Raw genomic sequence first — 12,204 nt, forward strand, 5'->3', positions numbered from 1 at the left:
AGGGAGCAAGGTACCAATGAATTTATATTTACTGAGATCTTACTACAGGCCAAATTCTGGGCTAAATTCTTTATACATTATTCTATTTTAAATTTACAACAGTTCAACAATTGAGTGGCTCCTATCCAAATTATGGAACAACTATGTCAGAGTAGAGGTTAAGTACAGGGATTTGAATATAAGCTCTATACTTACTTGTATGATCTCGATCAAGGTTCTTCACCTTGTTGAAACTTATTTTCCACATCTATAAAATGGGAATAAAAATGTGATCTAACTTAGGGGATCACTTGAGGGTTCAATGAGGTAATGCATGAAATATGCATTGCTAAATGCCTTGTACACAGAAAGGGGTCAGTCAGGGTTAACTATCACGTGTGAGATGTTGAGCGTGTTCATTCATGTGGAGTCCCGCATAGGGACAGGGACACAGTAGTTCCGTTCATGAACAAGGGCCTAAATGTTTATGTCCTAAGAGTTTTGATCAACATGCACTGGTCTCACAGAGCTTATGGTCTAGTTTGAAAGACAATAAACAGTAAGTAATCAACATTCACCAGGAATTGGCAAACTATGGCCAGCCTGTGGGCCAAATGTCACCTACTGCCTGTTTTTTTATAATAAAGTTTTATTGTGTCAAAGCCAAACCCATGTGCTGAGGTATGATCTGGCTGCTTTTTATGCTACAAAGGCAGACATGAGTAGATGCCACAGAGACCATATGGCCAGCAAAGTAAAAATATTTACCATATGACCCTTAACAGAAAAAACTTGATGACCCCTGAAATCAATGACTAATTAACTGAGATGAGTACTAGGAAGAAATCCACAAGTGTGACTGAGAGAAGAGGTGGCAGGGACTAAATCATATGGGACTTTTCAGACACAGTGAGGGACTGAGCTTCATTCTAAGTGCAAAGCCTGGGAGGTTTTTATCTTACTTTTGTATTTCTATTTTTTTTTTTTTTGGAGGGAGGTACTTTCATCTGGGAATAGAACCACCACAGAGATGAACAAATAAAATGTAAACATGCCTTTTAACAAATCATTATAAAATAAGCACCATCATGGGCAAAAAAGAGAATATCATCAGCACCCTAGAAATCCCTTATTATCTCCCTTCACAATCACAGCCCCTTCCCCTCTCATAATAGTAATCAATGTCTTGACTTCCATGATATTCTTTTCTTTGATTTTCTTTATAGTCTCACTATCTAGTTTTACAGTCTACGTTTAGTGTTGCCTGGTTTTGATGAATTCTGTTCTTTTTGTATAACTTACAATCCACCAATTATACTCATAGGTCTATACCTCACCAAATGTATATACAGGTCTACCAAGAAACATATAAGAAGGTCCTTACCAGCTTTGTTCCCAAGAGCCCCAACATGGAAACAACACAGATGGACACTGACTAGAGAGTAGATGACTTAATTATGGAACCATCATTCAATGGAATATTACACAGATATAATATAGTTCATTGACTACAATTATATATAAGAATATGAATGAGGGAAATGGATGTGGCTCAACCAATTGGGCTCCCGTCTACCATATAGGACGTCCAGGGTTTGATGCGCAGGGTCTCCTGGTGAGGGCAAGCTGGTCCACACGGAGTGCTGGCCCACGGAGGAATGCGGCCCCACACAGGAGAGCCGCCCTGTGTGGGAATGCTACCTCACGCAGGAAAAACCGCCCCGTCTAGGAGTGCTGGCTGACAGGGAGAGCTGGTGCAGCAAGATGATGCAACAAGAGACAAAGAGGAGAGAAAATAAGATGACGAAGCAGAACAGGGGATCTGAGGTGGTGCAAGAGAGTAATTGCCTCTCTCCCATGCTGGAAGGTCCCCGGAGCTGCCAAACTGAATACAAGCAGCCACAGCAGAACACAGAGCAAATGGACATAGAGGGCAGACAATGAGGGGAATGGGTGTGTGTGTGGGAGAAATAAAAATAAATCTTTAAAAAAAAAAAAGAACATGAATGAATCTTAAAATGTAATTATGGGAAACAGACTTGGCCCAATGGATAGGGCATCTGCCTACCACACGGGAGGTCCGCGGTTCAAACCCTGGGCCTCCTTGACCCGTGTGGAGCTGGTCCATGCGCAGTGCTCATGCACATAAGGAGTGCCCTGCCACGCAGGGGTGTCCCCCCTGTAGGGGAGCCCCATGCGCAAGGAGTGTGCCCCTTAAGGAGAGCCGCCCCACACAAAAAGAAAGTGCAGCCTGCCCAAGAATGGCACTGCACACATGGAGAGCTGACACAACAACACAACAAAATGATGCAACAAAAAGAAACACAGATTCCTGGTGCTGCTGATAAGGAGAGTAGCGGTCACAGAAGAGCACACAGCGAATGGACACAGAGAGCAGACAACTGGGGGGGGGGGAAGGGGAGAGAAATAAAAAATAAATAAATAAATCTTAAAAAGAACAAAAAACATAATTATAAGCTTTGAAGGGTTTTAAGCTGCAGAATGAAATAACACGATCTAGTTTGTTTATTTTTTCACACTTTATTATTTCCCCCACTCTGCTGCTTTTGCTGTCTGTGTCTATTCCCTGTGTGATCTTCTGTATCTATTTCTCTTTTTGTCTTCTCTTCTCATCTTTCTACTCAAGGATTCATCATGATTTGATCCTGGGGATCTCTGATGTAGAGAGAGATTCCCTGTCAATTGCACCACCTCAGTTCCTGGTCTCTGCTGTGCTTCACCTTGACTCTCCCCTTCATCTCTCTTTTTGTTACATCATCATCTTGCTGCGTGACTCACTTACGCAGGCACTGGCTCACCACATGGGCACTTGGCTTTGCTATGTGGGTACTCAGCTTTGCTGCGTGGGCAGTGGCTCACCATGTGGGCACTGGCTTGCCATGTGGGCACTCATGTGGGCACTTGGCTTGCTAGGCCAACTTGTGGCTCACCACAGAGGTACTCGGCTCACCACGCAGGCACTCAGCTCACTACAAGGGCACTCTCTCGCCACGCAGGCACGCTTTCTCTTCTTCTTTTTCCCCAGGAGGCCCCAGGGATCAAATCCCGGCCCTTCCATATGGTAGGTGGAGGCCCTATCACTTAAGCCACATCCGCTTCTCCAGTTTATACTTTTAAAAGACAGCTGTGGATGCTGTGTAGACAACTGACTTTATGGGGCAAGAGTAGAAACAGAGACCTGCAAGGGGCCCCTGTTGAAATTGGGTAAGAGATGTCAGTGGGTTGAATGAGGGCAATGGCAGTGGAGCTGAAGGAAAGAAGACAGATGTGAGATGCATTTTTGAAATAGAATTGGTATGACTGATTAATGGGCTGGAGATAAGTAGTAAGAAAAGAGAAACACCTTTCTCACAGGTTTTGGTTTGGGTGATGAAGCCACTTAGCAAGAAGGAGAAGTGTGGGATAAAGACATTGTTTTGAGGGATATGTTTAGGGAATGACGAATTAAGAGATCTGTGGGAATCTAACTGTAAATGTCCAGTACACAGCTGGTTAAGTGTATTGAATAGATACAAACCACTAAATAATTCCAATTGCAAAGATGCATTTGACTCATAGAACAAAGACTCTGACCCAGTCCATAGATCTTTTCCTTTAGGTGGTAATTCTTTTAAGTTTACTGATGATTCTTTGAGCTGCGGATATATCTTAGGAGAGTCATTTTAGCAGCTGTTTATCAATTAAGTGCTTAGCCTAGGACTGTCTCAGTGGAAAGGGGTTTAATGGAAGGAAAGAGGGGTGCGGTAGGCAAATTTTCTCCATCTTGCCTGTTCTCAGAACCATCTAAAAGTATCCTTCCCCTGCATCTCTGCCCACATCAACGTAACTGAATAAATATGAACTGAAGATCCACTGTGTGCCAGGCAGTGTACTAGGATCTGAGAATACAATAGAGAATAAGATTCAGTCTCTGCTTCTGATATTTCAAAGTTGTTACTATGACTTTATTACTGAAAGTTGCTTTGCATGCAATTATGTTATGCAATTGGTTTTTTTTTAAAGATTTATTTATTTTGTTCCCCACCCCCACCCCAATTGTCTGTTCTCTGTGTCTATCTGCTGCTTGTTCTTCTTTGTTCACTTCTGTTGTTGTCAGCGGCATGGAATCTGTTTCTTTTTGTTGTATCATCTTGCTGTGTCAGCTCTCCCTATGTGCAGCACCATTCCTGGGCAGGCTGCACTTTCTTTCGCGCTGGGCGGCTCTCCTTATGGGGCGCACTCCTTGTGCGTGGGGCTCCCCTACGCGGGGGACACCCCTGCGTGGCAGGGCGCTCCTTGCACTCATCAGCACTGCGCATGGGCCAGCTCCACACGGGTCAAGGAGGCCCAGGGTTTGAACCGTGGACCTCACATGTGGTAGACGGATGCCCTAACCACCGGGCCAAGTCTGCTTCCCTGTATTCAATTTGAAAGGCCAATTGTGAGGAGAGAAAGCTCAGACAAAAGGCCAGATGATATGATTTAGGACCTATTTGTAAAACGGATAAAATTTCCGGTGAAGTACAACTTCTGCTGGTGTTCAGAACAAAACAGTGACATGACAACCACCATCCCCACACTCTTGAACAACCTGAGGGCAAACTAATGTCCAAAGCCTCTTTCCAGATCCATGAAGCTAATAGCATCATAGTTCGGTTTACTTATTAAGCTAATAACATCATACGTTCCCTGCGTGATCAAGAAAGCAGGATAATCCTAGGCACTTGGAGGGAAGGGGACCTGCGAGGATATTCTGCTGGTGGTTTTCTTGATATACAGCTTCAAGTTTCTCAAAATAATTGCTCCTGCTTTTTTTGAATTTCAAGTTGCACCCAGTCAACTTCCTTACCTAATATTACAGTTATTCTATGATATGCCAACTAAAACTACTTTGATTCTTAAAATCTTCTAAATTATGTCTATATTTTACTTGAATTTCCATCTTGGTCTACCTATTATTTTTACCAAGATGTTCAGATGAAGGTATAATATTTCTATTGTAGTCCACAGAGGTCTTTTTAAAATGATGACTATTGCCTAGTGATAATTTCCAAGAATATGATTGGTTTCTTTTCTTGAATATGCATTTATTGGAAGCTCAAAAAAAATAATACATTCTTAGGTTCTGGACGTAAGAAAAGGAATCAAATTAGAGTAGCGATGGAAGAGATGATCTAAACCTGTAAGGGATCAGATCTGTCTTCTTGATTGGCTCAGCCACTGTCCTGGCTGGGTGAGCCACTCAGCGTTTACATGGGCTTTTGCTCCCCTGCGTAATTGAGCTGGGATTGGCTATATGATCCTGACCTGTCCTTTCAGTTCTTTGAAATCTATGGATTTTAATTTGTTGTGGCTTCCATTGGACACCACGTTTGGCATAAAGGTGAGTTGAGTTTGATTCTCCTCACCCTTCACAGCACTCTCATAGCTACTAAACTATGCTTGCTTTCTCATTTGTTCTGGTTTGAGTCTTTGGTGGACCCCGGAAAATTATGTACTTAAGCTAAGCCATTCCTCTGGGTATGAACCTACTGCATGTGGGAGACCTTTTTTGTTAAATTCAGTCAAGGGACCCTTGCATTAGATCACTTTTGATTAGATCGTTTCAGTTAACCCTTGATTAGACTGCAGAACCCAGAGTGGGTCCTAAGCCTTTTACTGGATTTTTATATAAATGGAACACAGAGAGAGAGAGAGCTGTCATTTTACCCTGTTATGAGAGAGAGGACTCCAGGATGGCCGACAGCAGAAAGACAGAAACTGAGAGGCTGAGAGAGAGCCCAGATACTGGAGTCAGCAGAGCATCCTGGAGTTGAAGCAATGAGGCCCCCAAGAGGCTAGGCCCACAGAGCAGCTTGAAGCCGAAAGAGACAGGCCTGGGGGTGGGTGGGGTACCAGCAGGCTGCCATTATGCCCTGTGTGTGCTTGACGGCCCACAGCTGAGTTTCAAGAGAAAGCATCTATAGCCAGAATCTCTGGTAATGCCTTGATTTGGACATTTTCACAGGCTCAGAACTGTAAGTTTTTACCCTAATACATTCCTTTTATAAAAGCCAACCCATTTCTGGTATATTCCATTGGCAGCCTTTAACAAACTGAAAAATCATTACTCAGACTTACACCTACTTGATAATTATTTCTTCTACACGTTTATTTAGCCTCTAGCTTTTTTTTTCTCCTAATATGTAATATCTGCCTTTGATCTTGAAGGAGATTTTGCAGCCCTATCAAACTTGTAAGTAGCCAAGAATTAGATAATTATTTCCAGAAGAGTTGGTCTCACCCAGTTGTCTCATAAACCTTTACAATAGAGCTATATTTCAGGAGCTCCCTTTATGGTTCTTACTTTTCATGGCCTAATTCCAGTTTTGATTATGTCCAATCTACAGTTCTTTACAACTTTTACTATAACCCAACCGACTAGAATTCTACAAGTTAAAATAACATTGCATACCTTTTTTCAATCTGAAAAATACATTTTGTAGGAATTTACCATTTAAAATCAGAAATGAACTAAAGCCAACTGTGAAATCCCCTGGGAGTGGGACACAATCTAAAAGAGAACTTGAAACTTAATCACAACTAATTTACTTTCTTTTTCTTTCTTTCGTTTCTTCTTTACTTTTTAAAACTGCAAATTGAAATGCAAAATGTAGGAATACAACTGGCACTAAAATCAAATCCAGTATATATTTTTTTAATAGTGGAATATTAAGATATTTGAAAGTCAGTTCTGGGGAGCCCTGCTTACTCCCACCTGCATAATGTGTAGGTTAAAAACCTGCCTTTGATAAGGTTGATAAGGTTGTTTTACCTCCTTTTTTCCCTCTGCTTTCCTGATATGTTAGCCTTTATTCTACTCTGTATCTTGGTCCTTCTAGTGTTCCCCTAAATCATTAACTGTTAACACCATCTAGATTTGTTTTCCTTAATTTTCTATTTTGAGAAACATTCTTTTATTTACACTGATTTCTCATAATTAGACCAAAGAAAGAGGAGAAAGAAAAAGAGACTGCAAAGAAGAAAAAAGGCAAAAAGGCAAAAAAAAAAAAAAAGGAAGTGAATGGAAAAGAGTCTGCTCCTGATTCTGATCTTAGTATTTACTCTATTTTTAAAATTTAGGATTAAAATAATATTTTCCCATAATGCAAAGTCATTCTTTTCTTTCATGAGACTAGCTGGCAGCACATATTGCTTATTATTTTTATTCCCTTATAAAAGCTGCTGATAGCCTCAGTACCCTGAGATACAATGTGATTATCTCATGCTAATTCTTGTAAATAGAGGTAGTCACAGCATGCCTGGGCTTTGTGAAGATAATAATTGCTACAGCCACACGAGGTTTCCACCATGATCATCCCCAGAGTCTCTCGTATCGAGGAAGTCTTGCACAGGTGCAACTAAAGTGACTATTACAGCTCTCACAAGACCATCAGGCAACTGAGTCAGAAGTAAAAATTAGCATTTAAGTTGTAGGGTTCTTTTAGAATTAAAATTTAGAAATGACTTGTTTCAGTATTTGGAATAATACAGGAATGGTAGTTTATGCAGCAGAGGACAATATAAATATACAATAGGGCAAATGTGGCTTACCAGAGCTTATGTAAGGAAAATTAATACCCTAAATATTAATATGAGTCAAACTAAATGCATATTATAGGCTTGAAATTATCTTCATCAATTACAGATTTTTAATCTCTTCCATGGACAAAGTTACACTGTGCTACACTCTCTTTGATTGACTACACTTAGAACCTTGTGTTCAATTCTGGTCACCTCAGTTTGAGATGGAGAAAGACAAACTAATGTGTGCATAGGACAGTGTCCAGGATGGTGAGGGGAACAGAAGAAGAAAGAGGTAATGATATGCCTGGGGGAAAAAAAGATTAAGAAGAAATATGAAAGTGCTTTCAAATAGCTGAAGGATTGTCACGTGGAAGAGCAGACTGTTTTCTAAATGTTGTTGAACATATCAGAGCCTGAATCAATAAGTGAAAGCCACAGGAATCTCAATAAAATGAAGAATTTTTGAAGTCCGAGTTGTTCAAAATGGAATATGCAGTTTGGAATGAGGGAATTTCCATCCACTGAGCATTTGGGCACAGGAGCTCCTGGGCAGGATTCTACACAGGTGATTCCAGCACTGGATCATTGTTTAGATTGAGTGCCCTGTAAGGAACCCCTTCCAACGTGAAATTCTATAACATCATGAAATCAAAAGCCATCGACTCCAGTAGCCCAAGGACATGCTCATAAAGCAAGAGCCAAAGAGTTTAAAAAAAAAAAAAGATTGATAAAATGAGAACTAAAATCTGTTTGTTAGCACCCATCCCAAGGAACAGAAAGTATCTGCAACTACAAGCAAGACAGTTCCATCCATCTGACCCATGGGATCTAAGCCCCCTCTCAATTAGAAACAGAATGGGCCTCACCACCCTAAAATCCTCAGGACTGGGGAATGAACAATGAACTAAAGTAGATTTATCATTATTCTATTAGAGACTTATTATTATTCTCATAAGAGAAGAACTTTTATCATTGATATAAAGTCAGTGGCCACCAGAGGTCCTGAGGGATGGGAGAGGGAAGAATAGGTGTAATATGGGGGCATTTTTGGGACACTGATATTGTCCTACGTGACACTGCAATGATGGATACGGGCCATCATATTTTTTCTCATAACCTACAAAATTGTGCAGGACAGAGTGTAAACTATAATGTAAACTATAGTCCACAAGTAGTAGCAATCAATTGTAACAATTGTACTATAGTAAAAAAAACAAAAAACCTTTTTGTTAATTTCAAATTCCCAAGCTAAGATAAATCTAAAGGAAATGACAGTCAATTAAAGGATTGAATATGTTTCCTTTTTTGCAGTTATTTGTTTAGCTATGTAAGGATATTATATAGTCCATTCAACTTGGCCTCTCATCAGTGTGGCTATTTTAGACTACAGAACCAGCAAATTTTCAGGTTGATGAATGTCAAATTATATTTCAAATTAATTTCACTTGGAAAATACCATTTTTGACCTCATTTTTTTGGTATGTGTACATCTATGTGAGAGTATACTTTTTCTTTTATCTTCTGCACATAAATTACTCTGAAAAATGTTGCATGAGAAAGCACTTAAATACAGTATGACAATAAGGCATATTACTCTTGAAATCCTAAAGTCAATAAAAACATCCATTTGTGATAGAACAGAGATATATACATAGTTGATGTTTTCAAGAAAAAAAGAGAAAAGTTAGTGAAAACCTTTAACATTATCAAAACACCATCTACAAGAAATGAGACAGGTCCTCCCAGGTCCCTAAATGCCCCCTGGGCATTAGCTCTTCTGGGTGTGAAGGCCTCGGCGGGCATACCTACAGTGGGCAGGCATTGGACACCAGCAAGTTTAAAGCAACTTTAGATTTGGTAGTTTTACCTATTTAGGTTTCCAACAAAATTTGTGCAAATCAAAGAAGGAACTGCTAATTAAAAGAGGGATGATCATTTAGAAATGAAGAAGGATCAGCAACACTAAACAAGACTAATCCAAGAGAAAATACCATATGGTAAATGGAGATACAATAAGAATGTAGTTTTGGAGAATTAAATGATGCAAAAATGAAACACAAACATAATATAAATTCTACTATTGAGACCAGTTCATTATTTCAATGAAGTTCAAAATTTTGTCTTGTAAAATATATTCATTATAAAAATGCTAGTTTTCCAATGGACCTTTAAAAAATGTAATTTATTAGTATCTCTATATATTATGACCTAGTCATTGTATTGGTTTATTAGTATGGCCAAAAAAAACCCAAACAAACAAACAAACAAAAAACAGATGATTTCTTTCAAGCACATGAAGTATAATCATAGTAATTCATATTTTGATATCTTTAATCATTATTGAAAATTTATATTTTGAAAATAGTTCTGTTCAGGTTGAGTTTTCATTATTCAAGAGCAAAAGCTGCTTTTACAACAAAAACTGAAAGCGAATCTCAGAATGGGGATCTAATCCCTTAGTTATTACCTTTTCTTAGTTATTTTAAAAATTTATTACCTACAAAATCAATAAGCTTTCCTTTTCTATATTTTCTGATGTAAACAATAAACATCAAATTTCTGCTTGATAGAAACAAAGAGGAAAAAAAATAATCTAGACATTAGTGACATTTTTGCATCTTCAAGTTGGAAGATTGGGTCAAAGAAAGGTGATTCAAAGGGACTAAAAGAAGGCAATCAGTAATACCGATGCATAAGTCAATAATCTCAAGATAATATGAAAAGTTAGTGACTCAAGAAAGTGTTAACTTGGAAGATGAGAGATAAAGTAGGTAGTTAAGTTTTATCAGGATAAAAATTCACAAATACCTTCTTCAACATCTGAGATATATTCACCATCACTGAGCATTTCAGGGGCATTGGCTTTACGAACTGTATGATTTAAGTGAACAATGTAAGTGTATGATAACTGCAAACTCTTTTAATACTACAAAAAAAAATTCAGTATTTCTAAAACATTTTTGCAATGAACTTTCTTCAGGAAACATCAAATATACAGTCACTCAAAATGATTATGAACTCAAGGGATATTTCTCATACCTTCATCATCAGACATATCCAAAACTTCATTCATTGTTTCTGGAACATTCATTTTGTGCTTCTCTGTGATGGTCTAATAACAAAAAAAGAAGTCATTGTAGTGTGGACAGACTGCACATTTTAATAACACTATCCATTTCCTTCTTAATTAATCAGTTGTTTGTAAGTGAGACTTATATGTTGAATTTCTTACAGCCCTCATATGTAAAATTAAAAAAAAATGTGTTCTTTAGTGGCACAAAGGTCCTCAACATGTACATGATAGGGAAAGGATGCAAGGTGAGAGGTAATGCATTTGAAAGATCGTTTTAAAATTTTTTTTCTTAATTTTTAAAGGAGCTTTATATTACATAACGGTTACATCAAAAATATAAGGGGGAAGCAGACTTGGCCCAGTGGTTAGGGCGTCCGTCTACCACATGGGAGGTCCGCGGTTCAAACCCCGGGCCTCCTTGACCCATGTGGAGCTGGCCCATGCACAGTGCTGATGTGTGCAAGGAGTGCCCTGCCACGCAGGGGTGTCCCCTGCGTAGGGGAGCCCCACGCGCAAGGAGTGTGCCCTGTGCGGAGAGCAGCCCAGCGTGAAAGAAAATGCAGCATGCCCAGGAATGGCGCCGCACACATGAAGAGTTGATATAGCAAGATGACGCAACAAAAAGAAACACAGATTCCTGTGCCTCTGATCACAACAGAAGCGGACAAAAAAAGAACACGCAGCAAAACGGACACAGAAAATAGACAACTGGGGCGGGGGGCCGGGGGAGCCGGGGGGGCGGGGAGGAGAGAGAAATAAAATGAATTTTTAAAATAGATATATATATAAGGGATTCCCATATACCTCACTCTCTCCTCCTCCCACACTTTCCCCACTAACAACACCTTTCATGAGTCATTTGTTACAATTGAAAGAGTAGATTTTTTTAGGAAGTACTGGGGATTGAACCCAAGACCTCATATATGCCAGGCTGGCACTCAACACTGAGCCACACCCACTCTGCTGAAAGATCATTTTAACCTCACAAAAATTATAAAGAGTGGTACAGTGCAGGTAAAATGCTTCACTGAATCTTACTTGTTCCTCAGTAATTTTAAGCCTATATAGTTTAAAATTACTCAGAGACATTCTAGCATTATCAGTCTTAATGACTTAATATTTTAGTTTAAGGATGAATCTTCTTTTAATGTGGAACGTGTAAAAAACTAATTGGTTAACAGGAAGAAACACATTTAAACAAGACAAGTGAAAAAATGCTACGTAGTTAAAAACTAGGAAAGAGTACAAATTCATTGTTTATCAGGAAAAATACTTGGTAAATGTGATTTATACCCTATTCCCAATTATAGTTAGAAAATAGAGCATTATTTGGACCTTCCTCCAGCCTATGATGCTGCAACTGAACATTTGTGAGAAATAAATCTTTTATTTCGGAATAGCTTTAGATTTATGGAAAAGCCGCTAAGCTACTACAGAGTTTCCACAGACCACACGCTCAGTTTCCCTATTATTAACATCTTATGGTGCATTTGTCATAACTAATAATCTAATATCAATACATTACTACTAACTAAAATTCCCACTTCATGCAAATAGCCTTAGTTTTTTTCTAATGTCCTTTTTCT

At 39.1% G+C, this 12,204-nt stretch overlaps 1 protein-coding gene across 3 annotated transcripts in view; it reads right to left on the reverse strand.

The window, feature by feature from the left end:
- ANK3 (ankyrin 3) overlaps positions 1-12,204 on the reverse strand; it is a 345,711-nt gene that overhangs the window by 114,684 nt on the left and 218,823 nt on the right. For 2 of the 3 annotated variants that reach the window (XM_058298890.2, XM_071215805.1), the window contains 2 exons: positions 10,585-10,657; positions 10,354-10,416 (listed from right to left, as the gene is read on the reverse strand). In XM_058298890.2, coding sequence (XP_058154873.1) covers positions 10,354-10,416; positions 10,585-10,657 — 136 coding nt within the window. The remainder of the gene's footprint in view (positions 1-10,353; positions 10,417-10,584; positions 10,658-12,204) is intronic. The other variant, XM_058298891.2, reaches the window with a different exon arrangement.

This window comes from Dasypus novemcinctus, chromosome 6, assembly GCF_030445035.2.
Source record: "Dasypus novemcinctus isolate mDasNov1 chromosome 6, mDasNov1.1.hap2, whole genome shotgun sequence".
In the NCBI taxonomy this organism is placed as follows: domain Eukaryota; kingdom Metazoa; phylum Chordata; class Mammalia; order Cingulata; family Dasypodidae; genus Dasypus; species Dasypus novemcinctus.